General features: G+C 37.1%; 1 protein-coding gene and 1 non-coding gene across 2 annotated transcripts; one reads left to right on the forward strand and one right to left on the reverse strand.

Annotated features, from left to right (window-relative positions):
• Positions 1–8,220: 8,220 nt before the first annotated feature.
• LOC145099135 (uncharacterized) lies at positions 8,221–11,406 on the forward strand. Its single transcript, XM_079036721.1, has 5 exons — positions 8,221–8,292; positions 8,445–8,512; positions 8,680–10,004; positions 10,527–10,672; positions 10,714–11,406. The coding sequence occupies exons 1-5, from the start codon at positions 8,221–8,223 to the stop codon at positions 11,404–11,406; spliced, it is 2,304 nt and encodes a 767-aa protein (XP_078892847.1).
• Positions 11,407–23,746: 12,340 nt separating this feature from the next.
• Positions 23,747–23,849, reverse strand: LOC145103360 (U6 spliceosomal RNA). The gene has a single exon (XR_013706454.1). It is a non-coding gene; the product is annotated as a U6 spliceosomal RNA (small nuclear RNA).
• Positions 23,850–25,225: the final 1,376 nt, after the last annotated feature.

Genomic DNA, 25,225 nt, shown 5'->3' on the forward strand with positions numbered 1-25,225 from the left:
CCTTGCGCAACCAGAACTCATACTTGGAGAACTTTGCATATAATCTCTCCTTCCTCAGAGTCTCCAATACCTCCCTTAGGTGCTCCTCATGTTGCTCCCGGGTCTTAGAATATACGAGGATGTCATCAATAAACACAATCACAAACTGATCCAACATGGGTCTTCATACATGATTCATCAGATCCCTGAATGCAGCTGGAGCATTAGTGAGCCCGAAAGGCATCACCACAAACTCGCAATGACCATAACGAGTTCGGAAGGTCATTTTTGCATGTCGTCCTCCCTGACCCACATCTGATGATGACCTGAACACAAATCAATCTTTTAGAACCAAGATGCTCCCTGAAGCTGATCAAATAAATCGTTGATCCTTAGGAGTGGGTAACGATTCTTCACCGTTAGCTTATTCAACTCCTGGTAGTCAATACACATTTGATGCGTCCCATCCTTTTTCTTCACAAATAAGATAGACGCTCCCCATGGTGAACTACTCGGCCGAATAAATCCCTTGTCTAGCAGCTCCTGTAGCTTTGTAAAAAACTCCTGCATCTCTGGAGGTGCTAGCCGATAAGGTGCTTTGGCTATCGGAGTCGCACCTGGAACCAAGTCAATCTGAAACTCTACTTACCTCTTCGGAGGCACTCCCGACACATCCTTAGGGAACATATCCAGGTATTCTTGAATAATCGGTACATCGTCAACGGTCACCTTACCATTCTCTCTGGCATCCATCACATAGGCCAAAAACTGAAAACATCCCTACTGAAGATAACGTCTGGCCCTGGCTTCTGAACAGAGAGTCGGTCCACATTGGGCACCCTCACCATGGATCACCAACTCTCCCTCATTGGGGTCCAAAGACATACCAACTAAAAGCCCACAATCAATCCTCATCCCATTAGGGCTCAACCAATCCATCCCCATAATAGCCTTACCCTCGCGTAAGGGAATCAGAACCAAATCAATCGAATATTGCTCACTTAATAAATCCAAAGTGCATCCATGGTGAACCTTCGACACTTGCACCAAATGGTCATCAGTAAGCTCAACATCTAGTGGATAATCCAACTCTCTCGGAGAATCGTCAAAACTCTTGCTAAGCGTAAGGGATACAAACGATCGAGTAGCCCCCGAATCGAATAAGACTAATGTATGAATATTGTTCACAAGGAATGACCCTAAACAATAACACAAACATATAAGCATAACATATAACATAAATAAGAAGGTAAGGAGAAGATATATACCAGTGACCACATCGGGTACTGCATGAGCTGCCTCGGCTGGTAGCTGAGATGACCTGGTCCGAAAAACTTGCACCACTTCCTTGCCCTGGCGATCATTAGTGATCCTCAGAGTCACATTAGCAGGTGCTTCTACTAGTCCTCCTAATGCTAAACTCGCACAATTGGCTTTCTTGTGGCCCTTTTGATTGCAATGGAAGCAAATCAGATCTGATGTCTGGGTAGTGGTGGTAGTAACAATGCAATCTGTCACACCCCAAAACTAGAACGACGGAAACGTCTGGGGGCGGATGAATTCATGTACAATATCATAACAATTGAATAATAGAGATCAAAAAATTAAAAACATTGAATTGAATATTTAATAAGTTTACATTGATCTCAAGAATATTGTTTACATGACATCAAATGCATATGACATAATAAAAGTAACGTGATGCGACAACGTCCCATCCACCAAAAACTCTTGTGGTTACCTATTTACTGGCTTCCTGAGAATAAAAGTGATTTTGAAAAGTGTCAACAATTAAGTTGGTGAGTTCATAAGCGTTTTGTATGCGAAGGAGTTCGTAACTGTTTTGTGTAAAAATGATAGTGTATACTTCTAGAAAATCCAATATTTCCTTTATAATGAACAGTAAGTCCGTGTTTGTTTGCATCTTAATACCACTTAATAAAGGGTAGGTCTGAATCTGTAAGATTCAGACCGTTTGTTTCAATCTTATTTTAGGGTCTTAATCTGAATTTTTACCACTTACCGAATCAGACTTAAGAGCCCATCTGAAAAGAAAAAAAGGACGCTCTAGCCCTCCTCCCATCTGTTGTTCGTCTGGTTCTCTCACCTCACAAACTCTCTCTTATACCCTCGCCATCAAAGACCTTCCTCCCCATCACAATATCCCATCGTTGCCACCCTCCCTAATGTCAACTCCGTCCTTTGCCAAACGCACTAGCACCATCTTCGTCCGTCACCGCATCTGGTTCGCATTTATCCCTCTTTGTTCTCATTTTTTTCTTCTGATGTTGCTTCAAACTGAAAATTTTGCCGAACCTTCGCATCGGCATCTGTTTCAAATCCTTACATGTCCTCGTCTCCGGCGCCACCGTCGCACATCAGAGCTTCGATGCCTCTTCAGGTATATAACTCGCTCTTCAGTATTCCCTGATTTCTCTTAATTTTTGTTGCAATCGACGATAAGGTTGCAATGCTCTCCTCAAAATCTGATAAAATCGGCAATTTCTCTGGTGTGCTGATTTCATCTCATGGTCTGATATGTATATTTATGAAAAAATTGTTGTTGAAATAAATAGTTCATGTGATTTATTTATCTAAAATGATTAATTTATGTGATTTTTTGGTCAACCTTTGATGATATATGAGTGATAGAATGTTAATGGTTCTTAAGTGTGCTCAAGATCTGTGTGATCGAGTTGGATTGTAAGTAACCATCACTTGGCTATAAACATAATTATTCATTAAAAATGGTACAAATCTGGGGTGTTCTTTGTTTGCAGGGAGCTAAAGATCATAAAGGACAGAGATGACTATTTCCTCATCCACTAACAAGAAATTCAAAGACATTTAGGTTGAAGAACTTTTTTGTAAATATTTATGAATGTTTTTCTGTTCATTGTCATGTATGTATGTTTCTATTGTCATGTAGCATAGTAATAAATTTACACCCAACTTATGTTTTTTGATCACATCTGTAATTTATCCATCATTCTTCTTCATCAATCAATTGTAACAATATAGAATTCACTATGCCATTGGGAATTGATGTTAATTGTTAATTTGTGGTTGAGTTTTGGTTGCAATCTCAATTTAGTGTCAAATCTCAATCATCAATCGGAACAAAAAGTACTTTCTCAAACAAATGTTTTCATCAGAAACTTCAAGCACTCTACTGTAGAATTTTATTTGAATTTTAATTATTCTAGATGTTGTTTCGGTTATTGTATAAACAAAAACATTGAATTCAACAAAAAAATAGCACAAAAGGGTAAAATTATCATTTTTATCATTCAACACCACAATTCAGATGTTCCAACCAAACAACGTTTAAAAATTCAGATCTTAAAAGTTCAGACCCTCTTAAAAATTCAGACCTCTTAAAAATTCAGATCCTGCCAAACAACCCCTAAGTCTTTATCTAAAGACTAAAAATGTACATAATGTTGTACTAAAAAATGGTGTTATGCAGTTTTATCTTTATATAAAACTACTTGAATGTATATGAACCCGTAAATCAAATGTTGTATCGATACCCTATGTGAGTTAATATAACCATACTAATGCGACTAGTTGCCTGGATGATGTTCTTCATGCGTCGGAACTGTTTACGACATTTGTCATCCTAGACTAGATGATTTAACTGTAGCTAATAGCTGAGGTGAGGGGTTGTCAATCCTGTAAAGATCTATACACAAGTGTCATGCTCTCCCTACAAGAGACTTTGGTTATAATGCAGGTCTTAGTATCTGTACTCTGGTGGGTACGGTGAAGACAAATGTCTAACAACCAGTATCAATCGATTTACGTGAACTGAAAACTCCTTTTTCTTGTAGGTGGAATAATTATACCTTTACATAATTATATGTTTCTTTTGTAATGATAGTGTAGTTTTGTGACTCCCAAACTATAATCATTTATAGTTTATCATGTTTGTTTGTCAAGAACATTTATATAATCATTTATATAAATACCTAGCAATCATCTTGTTTAGTTTCAAAATGAAAGATAAAACTTCTTATTTTTGGGTTGTAACCCACAAAATAGTGAAATAACTTGAGTGTACTCTTTTTCGTTGGAAAAACTATATTTTGATAAAAAGCTTCCAAAAATATTGTAGTTTTGCAAATCATAATTTTTCTCATGATTTTTATAACATAGATCATGTTTTGTTTTTGTTAGTTTTGCATTTGAAAACTAATATATCACAAAACTTGTACAAAAGCTAGTAACAATCACATCTTGTGAAAATAATGGCTTATACTTTAACAAAATGATAAAACTAGCAAGTATTTATATGATAAACAAATTTTGACTTGTGTCCCCCCCCCACCTAAAACATGAAAAACATGAAAATGTGGGGGTATGAACTAATCTTGAGTGAATTTGTGAGTTGTTTGAGGAGATGGTGTGAAGATTTCCATGCCCCAACTCTTGAATGAGGTTGACGAACACTTTGTAAAAATCGGTTTTTTCGGGTAATGTAACAATCGGTTATTTCGGGTCAACAAATGTATAAGCAAGTCAATAAAAGTCAAGCACGTCAAATTAAAAGCCAAATTATTTATTTATAAAGCATAAAGTAAAAAATTAAGCCTTAAAATGGAGTTTTCGATTTTTGGAATCAAAAACCACTTAGACCGAAATCACTTTGTTGAAGGTAATAGGACTGAAATCTCCTTGGCCGAACACTCTTCTTGATCAAAATCCCTTAGCGTAGAACCCTCTCATGACCAAGAACTTTCTTACCGATAACTCCTTTGGACCGAATACTTGGAGTTCTCGGTTGCTCATGTAGACCAAGATCAAAGGATTTTGGTTTGGAGGATAAGCTGAGATCTCTAATTTTAGGCGGTGGCACACATTCCAAAGTGATATAATACACATTTCAATGCACATGTCAAATCAATATTACCATACACACACACACACATATATATATATATATATATATATATATATATATATATATATATGTATATATATATATATATATATATGTTGGCCGAAATCATCCCGATTTCCCTTCATTGACATCTGAAATTCATTCCAAATTCTCTCAAGATTCATCTACAAACCTTCAAACTTCACAATAATAGTTTCATATCATCAAAATTTTCTAGGAACCTCCTTCAAACCTTGTAAGTAATCTTACACAAATTAGTATTATTTAACATTTAAGTGATTAGTTTGTCTAATTTTCACATGTATTATGTGTGTACAAAAAATTAGGGTACGACTAGTTTTGCGTGTTCTAACCCGAGGATCATCATTATCACTTTGTATTCAACGAAGAACGCACACTCGATGTGAGTTCATACCCTTATAGTTTTTCACGAATTTTATATGTTTTAGGGGGGCCACTACTAGAAAAACATTCTTTTATGACGTGCAATGCGTGTCGTAAAACGCTCAGACGACGCGCAAATGCGTGTCAAGGAAGGCCTTGTCATAACGAGAGACGACACGCTTTTGCGCGTCGTCTATTTATGACGCGCATTTACGACACACATTGCGTGTCGAGGAAGACCCTGTCACAAAGGAAGATGATACAGATTTGCGTGTCATAACCTTACGATGTGCATTTACAACTCGCATTGTGTATCATTAAAGTCGCTGTCAAGAAAGGCCATGTCATAAATGAAGATGACACACATTTTTGCGTATCGTAATTTTAAATGTTTAAAAAAATATTATTTATAGATTTACTAATTTTCAAATTAAATTTTGTATTTAATGTCTCATAATAGAAAATAAAATATCATATACAAAAACATACAAGCCATTGCATAAAATTTAAGGTCATACAAATAATCATTCCATGGCAAGATAAAACAAATCATTAAAAATTGGAACAAAAATTTACAAACTTATTACATACAAGAAATATGAAAAACTTGAAATTCTTGAGATTAATAGTTCTAACAAAAGCTTCACATGAGATATATACAGTTGGACCAGTAAGCAAGGATGTTCCCGACTCGACAATAGTAGCTAGCACAAGAAAACATACACGATATCTTCTGCTAGAATTCACAACTGTAGTTGCAACCTTTCTCCTTCTTCTTCTTCTTCTAAACTCATCTCTTGCAGCCATTGCTCTAATCCTTGTCTGAATAGATACAACAGCTCCTTGTAAATGCTTGTATGATGTTCTTCCTGCACCTCCTTAAATATTTTTAAAGGACATGAAAAACTTAACTACCAATGGCAAAGCCAAGGGCAGGAGATTATCCGCTCTAATGGACATAATAATTTAAATAGTAATTAGTAAATACCATTTCAAGATCATTGTCCATATTTGCCTTGTCAAGGATAACCACAAAAGATCAAATCTTGATAGAAGTGCTAGAGGTTGGTTTATGTTTTTAGCTGGAGTTCTGCGTAGATCATATCTCCCATGAATCATTAAACAAATCATTCAAAACACAATTTAAGGAAAAGATGTAAAGAGAAAAATACCACTGTTGCTCTAGCTTTCTTCAAAACTACAAAACACAAGAAAAATTATGATCAAAGAAAGTGATTATACAAGTGTCCAATCACGAATATGGCATCACACTTCCATATTTTTCCTATTAGAACATAGAACTTTGAAAACTCTACCCAAATTTTCACTTATTAAGACATTGTACTCTGAAAAACCTACTCAGTATAGCAACAAAACAAATCTTTATAACCTGAGCACAACCAGGTACCCGGCCAAATTTTTCGGTTCCTTTGGTGAATAAACAGATGGAGTGACTCCTCCTTTTTCAGTAGCACAAACCAGTTCCTTTCATGAATCCACTTGGGTTGATCTAATCGGCGTGCAAAATGGATCTAACCGGGTTGATCTATGGGCCATTATGATGGGAAATAACATTTGTACATATCTAGATATGTTGTAAAGTCTAATGGAGTCAATGTTACTGAAGTGCTCAATTTCAAGACTTCGTGCACTATAAAACATTATTATGACTATATTTGTTCCAACTAAATCAATATCCCTACCATACAAATGTATAAATATAATATACTAATATGATATGCTATGGGCCTTTACAATGTCTCATTATTGCAACTATTGTAGCAAAATTGTCATAAGTCAAAACCATGTCTAAAGCATTCTGATAATAATGATTATTATTTTGTTATATTATAACCATAAAGTCAACATAAGAATGAGTTGACTAGTTAAAAAGTCACAAAATATACCTTTTCAAGTGTTATGCCTAAGCCCATGGCAATTCCTATATCTGCCTTCTTTAATGCAAGTGCACCATTTACCCCATCTCCAGTCATGGCAACCTTCAAACAAAAATTGATTTATCAATTCTCAAAATGATTTTTTTAAAGTTCTACTTAAAATTGAGAGGGTATTAGGGTAAGGTAATGAGTAATGAATGATAGTCTTACATTGTAATGTAGTATATAGAATGATGAATCTCTGGAAATTGCTAACATATCACCAGACAATTAGTAACAACATCAACAGATAACTCATCGGTGCACCTAAAAAATTGTAAAAGTGTAATCTATAAAAAATTACTTGGAAAACTAATTATTTATTTTTATTTTTTAATAACAATAATAAGGTTATTAACTTATTATTATCGGAATAAACTCACTTCACAATGCAATCTGAGGATTTACTGCCATGGGGAAAAGCCAAAAGTGAAGGAACGCCAATATCATATCAATAACATGGAGAATTATTAAATTATCCAACATTATAATAAAAAATAATAATATGGTTAATTATTATTATTTAATTATTACCAACCTTTTCGATAGAAAGGAGCTCCTGTATATTTCTTCTCAGATAAATATGTTGGAAGCTTAAGATCACCAATATCAATCATCCCGATATTTGCTATACCATCTAATAAACTAGCTGAATATATACAAGAAACCAAATGCTAAAAAGTTAAAATTTAAACATAGAGAAATTTGAATACAAGAAAAAACAATTTTTTATTTTATTTTTGAATAGACAAAAAAGCATATGGACACAAACCTCATAATCAGCTCCCACACTCTTAATGTTAAAAGTTTGAATGTCATTACGTTTAGTCGTTATAATTTTTCCACTGTTATCCATACTAGGATCTTCCCTTACCAACTTTCATCACACCCAATGGTAATCAAGTACAAAAGGGAAAGGGTACAAGTGTCATAAACAAGCATAAATGTCTGCCTGTACACAAATGTTACACATCAACAAAATTGATTGGAGATATTTGATGTAAAAAGATTAAATTCATGCACCCAAAACCTGATGTTGGCGACCAAAAGCAATGGAATCAGTTAGCATCTTTTTGGCCATACTTTTGGGTAGCTGCAGGGCAGTCCTCAGATGTGAATTTTAGTTAGTCTTGTATGGTTGACACATAGAAGGTCCAGCTCCTTTAACTTTCATACCCGATCACAAGATGCTTATAACAGATTATTCATTTTATTAACCTATAGAGCATTGTTGAGTGCAGTTGAACCATACACAGAAGTATATTGACCACCATAATGAGTTCCAGCAGATGGATGACCACCTAACAAGGTTGAATGACATGAATCCATAGGCATCTGAGAGGTAGCATCAGCTCTGTTGGGGTTTCTATTATCGCGTGTATATATTTTATCTTTGGGCTTTTGGGCTTAGTGTTGCTCTTATGTAGTGGCCCATTAGGTTATTGTATTTATTGATTATTTGTGTTTCAATGGAAGGCAGAGAGGAAAAGTGTCGTTTCATGGTATCAGAGCCAAGTTAGGGCTTAGAAAGTTTTTTTTCTCACAGTTCGTCATTGCTGGCGATGAACCCAAATCAGGACCTTCTAAGATTGATTTCACATCTCCTTACTACTTAGGGTCCCAAGATAATCCAGGTAACCTTATTACTCAAGTAATTTTTCGAGGAGATAACTATGAAGAATGGTCACGTTCTGTGCGGCTTTCACTTATGGCAAGACGGAAGTTTGCTTTTCTCGATGGTACCATCGAGAAATCGACGGACGCGAAGAAGCTGGTTGATTGGAGTTGTCTCCAGACCATGCTTGTTCAGTGGATCTTAAACACCATTGATGGTTCAGTTAAAAAGACTCTTCCCTATTTTGAAGAAGCCAAACCCCTTTGGGATGCTTTGAGGCGTCGCTTCAACATTGGTAATGGTCCACATAAACAACAAATTAAAGCTGCACTAACGGAATGTCGACAGCCGAGAAGCATGTCGGTGGCTGATTATTTCGGTCTACTACAACCATTATGGGATGAACTTGCCACATATAATCCTCTTCCAGCATATACGTGTAATGGATGTACATGTAATCTTGTTGATAAATTTCAAGCTATGGTTGATGAAGACCGGTTCCATGATTTTCTTTATGGTCTTAATGAGGAGTTGTATGGTCATGTGAGGTCCTCTTTGTTGGCTCAAGATCCACTTCCGACCTTGGATCGGGCCTATCAAACAATTCTTCAAGAAGAACGAATTCGGTCTTCATCTCGAGCCAAGGCAGAAAGAGATAATGTTATGGCTCTTGCAGTGAAGTCTCAGACTCCCTCTCGGGGTGGTATAGGTCGTCGTTTCGATGATCGGGACAAAAGTAACTTAGTATGTTCCTATTGTGGCAAAGTTGGTCATGAAGAGGTGAGTTGCTCCTCTAAGCATGGTTATCCTGAGTGGTGGGAAACTAGGTCGAAAGGTAATGGTCGTGGGGCCACACGCGGTTGTGGAACTGGTGGAGGAGTTGGCAAAGGGAAGGCTACCGAGGTACGTGCCACTATTGTGAGTGGAAATTCTGGTATATCATCATCACCATCAGCTGTTGCAGGTGAGAGTGTGCCACCCATTTCTCCCACTCAGTGGCAACAACTCATTGAACTACTGGGTAATGCAAGTATCAAACCTACAGATGATCGGTTGATTGGTGAGTATTCTAGCCTTTGCACTCCCCGGATAATTGAAATGGGAGCTACAAATCATGTGACTGGGAACATAAATCTTTTGAAAAAACCCAGAGACATCATAGCGTGTTTGGTGGGTTTACCTGATGGTGATCAGGTGGCCTCCACTAAGTGTGGAAGTGCATATTTGACCCAAAATTTGGAGCTCGAAAATGTTTTATATGTGCCTAAGTTGAACTGCAACCTAATTTATGTGTCTCATCTAATTGATGATTTGGATTGTTCATTACTAATCACAAAAAATTGGTGCACTATACAGGACCAAAGTTTGAGGACCCTGATTGGAGTCGGTGAACGGAGGGATGGTCTACTACTTGTGTGATGCCCCGAAGAAGCAGGCTTTAAGTGTAAATGTTTCTTCAGAGGTGTGGCATCAAAGAATGGGTCATCCTTCTGACAAAGTTGTTCGATCGCTTCCTTTTATTGATTCACGTCATGTTATGAGTAAAGCCTGTGATGTGTGTCATAAATCTAAACAGACTAGAGATTCATTTCCAGTTAGTGAAAAGAAGACAACTCGTTTTGAATTGATACATTGTAATTTATGGGGGCCATATGCCCATATCACATACGGTCTACATGTGGTGCTAAGTATTTTTTGACCATTGTAGATGATTTCTCTAGAGCTGTATGGATTTTACTTTTGCATGATAAAACAGAAGTTAGTAATATGTTCAAATCTTTTTTTGAAATGATTGAAAGACAATTTGATGCTAAAGTACAGTTGTTCGAAGCGATAACGGAACTGAATTCAATTGTATGCATGAGTATTTTGTTGAACATGGGATTTTGTTTCAGACATCTTGTGTAGGTACTCCTCAAGAAAATGGCAAATTAGAGCGGAAGCATCGCCACATTTTGAATGTTGCTCGTGCGTTGCGATTTCAAGGAAATTTACCCATTGAATTTTGTGGTGAATGTATTCTAGCTGCAGGATATTTGATAAATTGTACTCCTACTACTTTACTTTCCAATAAATCTCCCTACGAGGTCCTATTCGGCAAACAACCCTCTTATAATGAATTGCGTGTGTTTGGTTGTTTATGTTACGCCCATAATAAAAAAACCAAGGGAGATAAATTTGCAAGTCGTAGTAGGCAACGTATCTTTGTAGGGTACCCTTATAGCAAAAAGGGGTGGAAACTCTTTGATTTTGATACAGGAGAATATTTTGTTTCACGAGACGTAAAATTTTATGAATTTGAATTTCATTATGCAACTACATCTTCCATGAAAGATAAGGAGGCCCAAAGTACCGGTTTCTCCATTGATAGACTTGATGAGTTTCTTTATGAACATGTTGGTTCAGATGTTGATTTAGAGGTTTCACACGATGAAGTTGAGGTTGGTAATGATGTGATGCATGAAAATGTTGGTTCGGTAAACCGTGAGGAGGTGTCAATAGTTGATGATGTATTTGTTCATGAAAGTGTTGAGCAGGAATTAGACTCTCTGGATAATAATACTAACAACACAACAGGTGCAAGGTGATGGGTTTTGAGCATTCTAACACTTCCTAAGTGTACATGCAACCCTAATAAACCTTGGATCTATGTTTGTCTAAGATACATGCAAATAATTATTTTTCCAAGGCTTATATCCTAACTAGCATGGCATGGGGAAATTGAATCAAATAAAGCTAGTAGAAACACTTACCTTGTAGTTGTAGTTGATTCCTTGGAGTTTTAGAGCCTAGCACCAATAATGTGGATGCCTCAAATGAAAGTCACAAATCACCACAAACTTGGAACTTTGAGAGAATAGTCACACTTCTCTTGAAATCGGCCCTCACCTCAACATATGTCAACTAGTGTGATTTCAAGAGCCAAAGCCTCCTTTATATAGTGTTGTGGATTAGGGTTACATCCATGTAAACCCTAATACCCATGTCTCTTCATTTCCATGAGATCCATAGGTTAAAGCTCCATGGAGTATCCATGGACTTCTCCATCCAAGCCTAGCCCATTCCAAATAAGCATAAGCCCACACTATATAAATATAGAAGCCCGTATTTAATTAGTAATATCTTTGATCACTAAATTAATCCTAGATTAATTATAGATCACTACTAATTAAATAATATGATCTTATATTAATATATTAGAACTTATAATATATTAATAAATCATAACTTGTACTATTCTCAAATATTATCCGTAAATTGTTCGGGTGAAGTGCAACCCAAATGGACCATGCCGGGTCGGGTCAAGTATATACCAAATATAGTTATGGACTTAGACACTATATCCAACAGTCTCCCACTTGGATAAGTCTAATAACTATATTTGCAAGTATAACTTCAGGTACCGATCAGCAATCGTAGCTCTTTAAACTCTGTTGAACTAGAATGCGCCATTTAGATAAGTGATCATATAATCCTCTGTTCTAGATATCAGCCAGACAAATACATGGAACATTGTCTTGCTTATTGTCCAACATTCGTTTCCCGATTTCCGATTTGTTTGACATAGAACTCAACTGAACACATCAATTTAGTTCTGACCGGGCCCGGTACATAGTTCAAAACAAAATCATCGAGGGGCCCAGATATCAGCTTCTAATCCAAGAAGGAACAAATAAACTTCGACTCATATGTTTGTTCTACCACTCATTGAATTACACACAAAAGCACGTTTTATAACATCGAGTTACCAATGCGTTTACGTACAATCAATGCATAACCAACTCGTAAGTAACAAATCATATCTCTAGGTTTGAAGAATTATATGATATTACCGTCTCACGATCACTCGAGATAAAATTCCATGAAGTGATTCCAGTGAGCGTGGGTTGAGTCCAATGCTCAGAACTTATGAGCACTCATGATTGTTGTAGCCATGTCCAACACCTTAGACCTCTGCAACCAATCATGACAGTCTTGATTCATACCTACTTCCGACATATGACTGACTGTGGAGGTTTGAATAATATGATATACCAAACATAATTATTCTGGAAGTCAAAACATGCAAAAGAAATATAGTAAAAGATCGACAAGAGATAGCAACACTTTACTCATAAATAAAACACCTTTTATTCATCATCTAATGTCAATTACACTTTACAAATTTCTGGGTTATCTAACTATTAAAACTTATATCATCTTTCAGCCCTATGCTCCGAGCATGCTGGAGATGCTTAACCCTACTCAGTCCCTTCGTGAGGGGATCTGCCGGGTTCTCATCTGATGATACCCTCTTTGCCATGAGGAGTCCTTCTTCAATTCGATGTCTGATAAAATGGTATTTTCTGTCGATGTGTCTGGATCTCCCGTGATCCCTTGGTTCCTTGGCTAAGGCAACCGCACTATTGCTGTCACAGAAAATCTCCATAGGCTCTTTTATAGCTGGTACAACTCCAAGGTCTCCGATGAAGTTCTTTAGCCATATCACCTCCTTTGCTACCGCGCTCGCTGCTATATACTCTGATTCACAAGTGGAATCAGCCACTGTCTCTTGCGTGGAACTCTTCCAAGAAATTGCTCCTCCGTTTAGGATAAAGACCCAGCCTGACTGAGAGCGGAAATTATCCCTATCAGTCTGGAAGCAAGCATCACTATACCCTACAACTCTCAAGTCATCACTCCCACCGAAGGTAAGGACCCAGTCCTTAGTCCTTCGCAGGTACTTGAGGATATTCTTTACCGCAGTCCAGTGTTCCTAGCCAGGGTTCGCCTGATACCTGCTAACCATGATCAAAGCAAAAGCTATATCAGGTCGAGTACACGTCATGGCATACATGATCGATCCTACAGCTGAAGCATAAGGAAATCGACTCATTTCTTCTATCTCAGCCTCACTACTAGGGCTTTGTGTCTTACTCAATCAGGCGTTACACTAAATGGGTAACTCACCTTTCTTGGAGTTATGCATGTTGAATCTTTTCAACACTTTGTCCAAGTAGGTACTTTGGCTAAGTCCAATTAGCATTTTACTCATGTTTCTCAAAATCTTTATCCCTAGGATATAGGCAGCTTCACCAAGATCCTTCATAGCGAAACACTTCCCAAGCCAGGACTTCACTTCTTGCAGGGTTGGGATGTCATTTCCTATGAGTAGTATGTCATCCACATACAGTACCAAAAAACTGACTATGCTCCCACTAGCCTTGATATAGACGCAAGATTCATCTTCACTCCTCGAAAAGCCAAATTCCTTGACTTTCTCATCAAAGCATAGATTCCACCTGCGAGGTGCCTGTTTCAATCCATAAATGGATTTCTCGAGCTTACACACTCTATTAGGGTACTCGTTGCTGACAAAACCCTCTGGCTGACTCATGTAAACATCTTCAGCCAACTTTCCATTAAGGAAAGCGGTTTTGACATCCATTTGCCATATTTCATAGTCATGAAATGCAGCTATGGCTAACAGAACCCGAATAGACTTAATCTTGGCTACTGGAGAAAAGGTCTCATCATAGTCCACTCCAGGAATTTAAGAGAAGCCCGTTGCAACCAGTCTCGCCTTATAAGTGTGTACTTTACCATCCATGTCGGTCTTCTTCTTGAAGACCCATTTGCACCCTACAGTCTTACGACCAGGTACATTCGCAACCAAGTTCCAAACTTGATTGTCATACGTGGATTGTATCTCTCTATCCATGGCCTCTTTCCATTTAGCAGCCTCAGGGCCTGGCATGGCTTCCATGTAGCTGTTAGGTTCATCCAGACCTACTAGTGTCTCATCACTAATAAGTCTCTCACCTTCCGCAATAATATGGAAACCATAGTAATGCTCAGGTGCATTCCTAACTCTCGTGGAACGCCTCAGAGGTACAGGCTCATCAACTGGCTCAACAGGAGTTTCCTCCTCAAGTTGAGGGCTAGTGTTTGGAGTTCCTTCACCGCTTGATTCTTGAATTTCTTCAAGATCAACTTGCCTCCCACTGTCTCCTTGGCTTATAAATTCTCTCTATCGAAAGACTCCTCTTCTTGCTACAAAGACCACATTGTCACTAGGTCTATAGAAGAGGTAACCAAAGGATTGCTGTGGGTAGCCGATAAAAATACACCTCTCGCTTCGAGGTTCGAGCTTATCATGAGTCTCGCGTCTCACGAAAGCCTCACAACCCCAAATCTTGATGTGGTCTAGCTTAGGTAATTTGCCAGTCCACATCTCGTGAGGAGTTTCGGCAACTTTCTTTGTAGGGACAAGATTAAGAATATGGGCGGCAGTCTCTAAGGCATACCCCCAGAATGAGATTGGTAGCGTAGCTCGACTCATCATGGAACGAACCATATCTAACAAGGTTCGATTACGCCTCTCAGCCACACCATTCAACTGTGGTGTTCTGGGAGGTGTCAATTGTGAGAGAATCCCACATTCCCTAAGATAGTCGAGGAACTATGAACTAAGATACTCACCTCCTCGATCGGATCGAAGCATCTTAATGTTCCTGCCCAATTGATTCTCGACTTCCTGTTTAAATTCCTTAAACCTCTCGAAAGTCTCTGACTTATGCTTGATTAAGTAGACATATCCATATCTACTGTAATCATCAGTAAAAGTCAAATAATAACGATTAGCATCCCTTGTGGCATGTTTGAATGGTCCACACACATCCATGTGTATAAGGTCCAACAAACCTTCACCCCTCTCACACGAGCCTGTGAAGGGTGACTTTGTCATTTTTCCAAGTAAGCATGATTCGCAACTATCATCTGACTTTAGGTCAAACGACTCCAAGACTCTATCCTTTTGGAGTTGGCCTATGCGTTTCTTGCTTATATGTCCAAGACGACAATGCCATAATGATGCTTTATCCAAGTTATTACTATTAGTAGAGTCAATACACAAAACATTATTTCCTAAGTTATCTACAACAGATACAACTTCATACACACCATCACAAGGTAATGCTTTAAAATAAAAAACATTATTATAGAAAACATCTATAGAACCAACTTCATTATTAAATGAAAAGGTAAACCCTTGTTTGTACAAAGCATGAAAGGAAATAATATTTCTTGCCATTCCTGGCGAATAACAACATTTATTCAAATCTAAATTAAACCCACTACTTAGCGATAAAGTATAAACTCCAATCTTGGTAACAGGTAAAGCTTTCCTATTCCCCATGATCAAGTTTATTCTTCCTTGCTCCACATTCTCTCTTCTTCTTAGTCCCTGCAAGTCACAACAAATATGAATACCACAATCGGTATCAAGGACCCAAGATTTAGAATGGGGTGAGTTATTAGAAATGATAGTGTAAGTACCTGCATGGTTGGGTTTGACTTTCCCATCCTTCACATCCTGCTGGTACTTTGGGCAGTTCCACTTCCAATGAGACTTTTCATGGCAATAGAAGCATTCAGCCTCTTTTGGGTCAGAAGAAGGGGAGACGAAACCTTTCTTGGTTCCACTTGAAGAAGAACCATCAAGGGTCGAGCCTTGGTACCCTTTGAGGACCTCTTTCTCTTCCTCCATCGACTTTTCCCAATTGCCAAAACCGGAGTTGAGTTTGGAGTAGGAGTGATAGCAACCGACTTCCCCTTAAGACCTGATTCTGCGGTCTTGAGAAGTCCCTGAAGTTTGCTGAGTGTGACCTCTTCCTTATTCATGTGATATGTCATGCGGAATTGATGATAGCACGATGGTAAGGAGTGCAAAATGATATCTATTGCAAGATCCTCAGGGAAGTTCACATTAAGCTTCAGCAAACGATCCACATACCTTTGCATTTTCTGCATGTGGCTCGTGACGGATTCCCCGTCCTTCATCATGGTTGTTATCATGGAGCAGATGATTTCATACCTCTCTTGTCTTGCACTTTGATGGTATCTTTCCATGAAATCTTGGTGCATTTCATAAGGGTAGAAATCCTCATAAGACTTTTGGAGTTCCGCTGTCATCGTGGCCATCATGATGCAAGCCACTTTCGTAGCATCCCTTTCATGTGCCCGAAATTCAGTGGTCTCATCAATCTCCTTAAGCTCCTTGTCAAGGACATATTCTTTGTCCTCGTAGCGGGTAATCATCCTGATGTTTCGGATCCACTCATTGAAGTTCGATCCATCAAAGGTGACTTTCCCACACAAGTTCATAAGGGTAAAGGATCCATTAGGATTAGAGCCAGAAGCAGCATTGTTTGAAGACATCTAAAAAGAAGAGAACAAGATTAGTTTAGACATAAGAGAGTCCTTAATAAAACACCAAAATGTAATATTAAGGCTAGGATCCAATCACAATATAGTATAACTTAGAAGAGGTATGCCGTAATCTAAGCTATACCATATTTGAAAGGTAGGTGAATGACGATTCACCAATTTCCACCACGAAAACCGAAATATTTAAGTATTAGGTTTTTGATTGGTTCTTAGAAATTCCTAGATTCTTTGAGATTCAATGAACTTTTCAAAGGCATGTTTCAATCTCGAGTGTGCCCTCCAAGTTTTGTGATTGGGATGCCGAGGATCACAAAACGAGGTGTGAAGTAACCATGCAAATCACTTGGTACCCTTTAAAGTTTATCACTCAATCGATGTGCTGGTAAACCACACACGCTCCATCGATACGATAATAAACCTTTAAGTCACCCTTTACCTACCTTGTTAAGTCCAAGTTAGTGTGCCGGTTAACCACACACGCTCCACCAACGACTTAAACAAAGTGTAAAGTGTAATTTCATGGATTAGCACCTTATTCACATTTTTCCTAAAGTAACTAAGATTGGGAATTTAATAAAACATTTAGTTACTTTATAATATTCATCATACTTTGAATGAGAATTTATAAGTCCTTGTCTTACCCGTTCGGCTAACGACCCTCCACCGGTCAAGCAAGCGGTGGGTGAGAGTGGACACCCATTAAGTCACCATTTTATAGGCAACAACCTTATACCCACCTTATAGACCGGCTTCGTGAATGAGGCGTACTAGCGGTAAGATGACTTTGTTCTTATACATATATATATATATATATATATATATATATATATATATATATATATATATATATATATATATATATATATAATTATTAAATCATAATAATATAAGTATAAGGGTTGAATTTTAACTTTTAAAATTCTAAGGGTTGGAACTAAAGTTTTAACTTGACTTTACTTGTTCCAAAACTTGAGGGCAAGTTTTGTAAACTTTCAAAACTTTTCATATCTTGTAACTTATGAGTTTAATATAGTAATAAAATGAAGACTCTTCACTTTTCTAACTCTTGTGTTCTTTTAATGGTTTTCAATCCAAGAGACTTTTGGTTTTCCATAACTTGAGGACAAGTTATGGACTCCATTAAATAACATTATGATCAATAATTAATCTACCACATAGGTTACAAATAATTCCTATGATCATCTAAACATAATAAGAACAAGATCATGAACATGAACACTTTCATATATCAAAATCACACTTAATCTTTTTAATTTTGATAACTAGTTGTTGTAAATGAGTTACAAAAGACATTACACCTTCTAAAACAAGTTTTCAAGTTCCAAAACAGTTTAGGGTAATGTTTCTAATCCATTTCCAGCAACTAAAGTCGAAAAACTGCACTATGTCGACCCTACTCGCCGAGTGCATGAACCTACTCGACGAGTAGGTTGAAGATACAAGTGGACTCGGCGAGTCCCCCCATGGACTCGGCGAGTCCATCAGTCAGACAGCAAGATTTCGACTTTTTCAAGCATATTGCAACAAGTATCAAACAAACAAGCCTAGGCTCTGATACCACTGATGGGTTTTGAGCATTCTAACACTTCCTAAGTGTACATGCAACCCTAATAAACCTTGGATCTATGTTTGTCTAAGATACATGCAAATAATTATTTTTCCAAGGCTTATATCCTAACTAGCATGGCATGCGGAACTTGAATCAAATAAAGCTAGTAGAAACACTTACCTTGTAGTTGTAGTTGATTCCTTGGAGTTTTAGAGCCTAGCACCAATAATGTGGATGCCTCAAATGAAAGTCACAAATCACCACAAACTTGGAACCTTGAGAGAACAGTCACACTTCTCTTGAAATCGGCCCTCACCTCAACATATGTCAACTAGTGTGATTTCAAGAGCCAAAGCCTCCTTTATATAGTGTGGTGGATTAGGGTTACATCCATGTAAACCCTAATACCCATGTCTCTTCATTTCCATGAGATCCATGGGTTAAAGCTCCATGGAGTATCCATGGACTTCTCCATCCAAGCCTAGCCCATTCCAAATAAGCATAAGCCCACACTATATAAATATAGAAGCCCATATTTAATTAGTAATATCTTTGATCACTAAATTAATCCTAGATTAATTATAGATCACTACTAATTAAATAATATGATCTTATATTAATATATTAGAACTTATAATATATTAATAAATCATAACTTGTACTAGTCTCAAATATTATCCATAAATTGTTCGGCTGAAGTGCAACCCAAATGGACCATGCCGGGTCGGGTCAAGTATATACCAAATATAGTTATGGACTTAGACACTATATCCAATACAAGGTTCACTAATGACAATGAGAATGTTGTAACTAGTGCTGGTACAGATACAGTGAGTGAAGGAAATAACATGGGGCGTGGAAAACGCAAGAAAATTGTGTCATCTAAGCTGCGCGGATTTGTTACCAATACAGTGAAAAAGTTGAGTCCATCCCTTTCTCAGAGTTCATCTTCTTCAAATTATTCCTCAGGTACATCATATCCTATAGCACACTTTGTGAACTGTGATCGGTTCTCTATTAGACATAAAAACTTCCTTGCAGCTGTAACATCAGCAACTGAGCCTCAATCTTTTAGAGAGGCAATGTGTGACTCAGGTTGGAGACAAGCTATGTAGAACGAGATACGAGCCTTAGAAAAATGGAACTCGGAGTATAGAGACGCTTCCTCATGGTCAACGAGCTCTTGGAAGTAAATGGCTCTACAAAGTTAAGTATAATTCTGATGGGACTATTGAGCGCCTTAAAGCCCGTTTGGTAGTTTTTGGAAATCATCAAGTTGAAGGGATCGATTACACCGACACCTTTGCTCCGGTGGCAAAAATGGTTACGGTTCGTGTCTTTCTCGCAGTAGTTGCTGCAAAGAATTGGGATCTTCATCAGATGGATGTGCATAATGCATTCTTGCACGGGGATCTATCTGAAGAAGTGTATATGAAATTGCCTCGCGGCTTTCAAAGCTCAAAGCCTAATCAAGTGTGTAGGTTGAGGAAATCTCTCTACGGTGTGAAACAGGCACCTCGATGTTGGTTTGCGAAACTAACAGACTCTTTGAAGAAATATGGTTTTCAACAGTCATACTCAGATTATTCTTTATTTACTCTACAACAAAATAAGATTCAAGTCAATGTTCTTGTATACGTCGATGATCTTATTATTTCCGGGAATGATTCTGCTGCTATAATTAAATTTAAGAAATATCTAAGCACTTGTTTCCACATGATGGATCTTGGCATTTTGAAATATTTTTTAGGCATCGAAGTTGCGAGAAATCAGGAGGGTATTTATCTTTTTCGAAGAAAATATACTCTGGATATTATCTCTGAGGTGGGTTTACTTGGTTGTAAGCCTACATCTTTTCCAATGGAGCAAAATCATCAGTTAGCTAACTCAACAAGTCCTTTATTAATGGATGTTGAACAATACCGTAGGTTGGTGGGCCGATTGATCTATTTAGTCTTCACACGTCCAGATTTAGCCTATTCGGTGCATGTTTTGTCTCAATATCTTCACAAGCCTCGTCGCGCTCATTGGGAAGCTGCATTGCGGGTGGTCCGTTATCTCAAGGGTAGTCCCGGTCAAGGGATTCTTCTGCTAGCTGATTGTGATCTCCATTTGTCGGGTTGATGTGACTCGGATTGGGCTGCATGCCCAATCAAACGCGTCGATCTCTTTCTGGTTGGATGGTGTTTCTTTGCCGTTCTCCTATCTCATGGAAAACTAAAAAACAGGTGACGGTCTCCAGATCTTCTACCGAAGCGGAATATCACTCCATGGCAGCGCTTACATGCGAGCTTAAATGGTTAAAAGGTCTTCTGGATAGTCTTGGAGTGAGTCAACCTCGTGCGATGAACTTACATTGTGATAATCAGTCTGCTCTCTATCTAGCATAAAATCCTGTCTTTCATGAGAGGATGAAACACATTGAGGTAGATTGTCACTTCTTGAGAGATGCTATACTAGATTGTACAATCAGTCCATCTTATGTTCCTACTACAAGTCAATTGGCAGATATCTTTACGAAGGCCTTAGGTCAAAAGCAATTTAGTTTTCTTCTCCGCAAGTTGGGCATTTATGACCTGCATGCTCCAACTTGAGGGGAGTGTTGGGGTTTCTATTATCGCGTGTATATATTTTATCTTTGGGCATTTGGTCTTAGTGTTGCTCTTATGTAGTGGCCCATTAGGTTATTGTATTTATTGATTATTTGTGTTTCAATGGAAGGCAGAGAGGAAAAGTGCCGTTTCAAGCTCCCAGCTTCATAGAATAAACAATGAGTCAGAAAGCATGGTTTCACTTGATTTAGTTTCTGCAGTCAAACAAATATTGACCACCATAATGGCATCCTTCGAAAAAGAGATCATACAGTTGTTTAGATTACATTTAGTTTAAAACATATGAATATGATCAACAAAATCAGATTAAATAAGATGCATTTTATATGGTTAATTACCATTAGACATGTGGCGAGATGAGTAGTTTCCTCTACCACCCCTATTCCCATGTCCCTACATCCCAGGTTTCAATCTAGGCTCTGTAGATTCTTTACTCATATTCTACTAAAAGAGAGCATTTTAACTATCCCGCTAGAAAGTGATAATTTCTATTAAAAAATTGAACCCCTAGCTTGTAAATCAAGGATCACGAAAGGTAGCACCAATCAGCTATACAGAAACATGAAAACAATACACAAAAGATAAAACTTCAAGAATAATTATAACCAATCTAACGAGCAAGCTAGGAGTTAAATGAGGGAATAAGAAACTAAATAATAATAATCCTAAACTAGGCACATAGAACACACAAGTACAAAGGAAAATCCCTAATATCAACAAGCACCCAAAAACGCACATGCCAGGACCCATAAATTTCCAATGAGGAGTATCCAGAGAAATTAAGATAATGAAGGAACATACCGAGAAGTATCAATAACTCAGGAATGAAACCAAGAAATCGGAAAGCACATGCACCGAACATGCCAGGACCCAGAATCTAGATAATCCATCAAAAAAATTTCTACTATAAAGAAGAGAGATTTAGGGTTGTAGTGGTTGACTGTGAGAGGGATTTAGCGTTTCCTTTGGTTACCCCCTTCACATCTTCGTAAATCTTTATATGGTGGATGATAGATTTGAGAGAAACCTGGTAGAGAAGGAGAGACGACAAGGTGGAGGTGTCGATTAGGGGTTGTTCAACCGAAAGCTTAGATTGACGGTTGATGAGTCGTAGTTGTCGATCGGCGCTACAATCGAAAGGAGTTGCAGTTGCTGAACCATTTAGTGTGAGGATCGATTTGGAAGAAATCTCAAACCCTTAACCTTAAACATGATGTGAAACGATCGATCTAGTGGAGATGAAGGAGAAGAATGCCGAGGTTTAAAAAATATGGGGATTTCATTTTCCCTCTAAGGAGATGTACGTTTCCTAAAAAATATATATATAAAACGAAATTCATAGAGGACACACATTTTAGATGAAGTGCCCTCCGTGTTTTTAATTTTTTTACATGAGACACAAATTTAAGGGCACGCAATAATGCATGACCTAAATCCTTAAATATTTTTGAAGAGATGACACTTTTTTAATGTCAATCTCTTTTGTGTAACATAAATCAACAAGTGTCGTGGTTTGTGCGTCGTAAAAGGGTCTTTTTGTTGTAGGGGGGAGGGGGATACAAGTAAAACACAAGATAAATTGTCTAAATATACAAGGTGTTACATTTATATTTTTGGGATAATGACATAGAAGGGTAATAAAGTTTCCAATTTATCTGTATTAGGCCACTAAGGTTTTTTTTTTTTTGTGTATTAGACCAATATGGTTGTTATTACCGTTTAGAAATAGTCATTTTTACCAGTTAAAACTGGTAAAAAAATGACTATTTTTAAACGATAATAGCAACCATATTGGTCTAATACGCACAAAAAACCCTTAGTGACCTAATACGAACAAACTGGAAACCTAATTACCCTCCTAAGTCATTAGCCCTAATTATTTAGAAAACATGCTAACTAATCAATGTGACGGACTTGTTTGACTGAAAATAGTTGCTTCCGTTTAAACTTATCTCACAACCCTTCTAGAGCTTCTAAGTCCAAAAACTCATATGATTGATGATCTTCATTACATAAATATGCAACATTTTATCAATAACTTCTTTTTTTTCATTTAAATATTTACATGAACACATCCATATGTACAAATACAATCTCACTTTGATACCTCCCATAAATGTCTACATTTGATAACGAATGGAAATGTAAAACCAACAGGGACTTGCAGAATTAATCAAAAATCAACACAAAAACCACAACATGAACTAAGAAACTGAAGTTGCAAAATTAATCAAAAATCAACACAAAAACAAACACATACAAACTATATACAACACATAAATGGAAGTTTATAAAGCATGAAACTTAATGACAAGAAATGTAAAAAACATAAAAGGAGACTTTATAAAAAGAAAGATCACCCTTACTTGCTACAAATGGTTGAAGAAATCAACAAGAAGATCAATCTGACCATGGAATCCACATGTTGTTTGATCATGACTTCAGTAGATGAACTACCGAAACGTAAGAATTGCAATTGAAATCTATTAGCATTTGAAAATGGAATTAGAGTTCCAGAGAAGACGACGAAGGGTTTGAAAAAAATTGGACCATTTCTCGATTTGTATGTGTTATCCTTGTGCAGGGGCCATGCTAATCTTCTCTATATCATTCCAATTTTATCGGATGTCCCCAAAGGGACGAACTGGAAACCTTAGTGACCTAATACGAACGGTAAAAATGACTATTTGTAAACGATAATAACAACCATATTGGTCTAATACGCACAAAAAAAAACCTTAGTGACCTAATACGGAAAAACTGGAAACCTAATTACCCTCCTAAGTCATTAGCCCTATATTTTTACTAAATATAAGTATACATATGGATACAAATTTGATACAGTAAACCTTTAACCCTTTTGTAACATGTCGAGCAAAAAGGGTATAATTATATAAATGAGCATATATAATTATTTTATTCAGACTTAATATCATGGCAAAATTGATAATAATATACAAAGGGTTCACCATTTCAACAAAAAATTTATATTAACTATAATAGGTATAGTTTATGGAACATACACACTATTTTACCTGGTTGGGGCACATAAAATGATTATTTAAAGGAGTAATTAATTTTCATACTATGTAAACATTTACATATAAACATCACAAGAAAAAGGAATTTCACTACACTATACGTAAACCGTTATTATAGCTTTGTCAAACATCATCTTCAAGTACTTACCTAAGAACCAACAAAAGTCTTGTATTCTAACCAGAGTCTCTCCTGGAGGGAGAGCGTGACATTTGTGTAAAGATCTATACGGGACTGACAATCCCGCACCTAAACTATTAGCTACAGTTAGACCGGCAGGTCTGGAGTGACAAATGTCGTACCGATTCCGACACCTGAAGAATGTCATACAGACCATCAAGGTAATTAGCATGGTTATAATAACTCACATTTTGGTATTAACAATACGTTTGGTTTACATACGTATCTTCAAACGTTTTTTTTAAATAAAACTACATTACTTTATAGTGTAACTAGTAATTCCATATACACACGTTCAAAGGGTTTTACACAGATACAAATACAATCCACTATATATATATATATATATATATATATATATATATATATATATATACATATACACACATACACTCAACAGTATTATGAAGATATAAAACGTGACAACCCGATATTTCGAGACAATGTAATGTAAAACCAATCAAATTTAGGTCAAAATATACTTTCCTAAAATCTTATTTGGGTTAAATAAAGTAGTAGGAATCGTATCAAGGTTTTCGTACATATAAAGAACCCTAAAATCCGAGTTATAACGAAGAAGTTATGACCAACCGAAGATTCTCGGCAAAACCGGCAACACCGATTAAACGTAAAACGCGAAGTTTCAATACAATAGTTTTTAGCCTTAAGTATCTAAATGAAAGTTATAGATAACCTCAAACCGTGAGCATACATAAAAAGAACGTCCAAATCTGACTTCGTATGAGAAAGTTATGATTTTTCCAAGATTCGGGTATAGCAGTAGACAGCTAAAAACTC

Source organism: Lactuca serriola, chromosome 4 (assembly GCF_051521515.1).
Source record: "Lactuca serriola cultivar US96UC23 chromosome 4, Lser_US96UC23_V15, whole genome shotgun sequence".
Taxonomy (NCBI): Eukaryota; Viridiplantae; Streptophyta; class Magnoliopsida; order Asterales; family Asteraceae; genus Lactuca; species Lactuca serriola.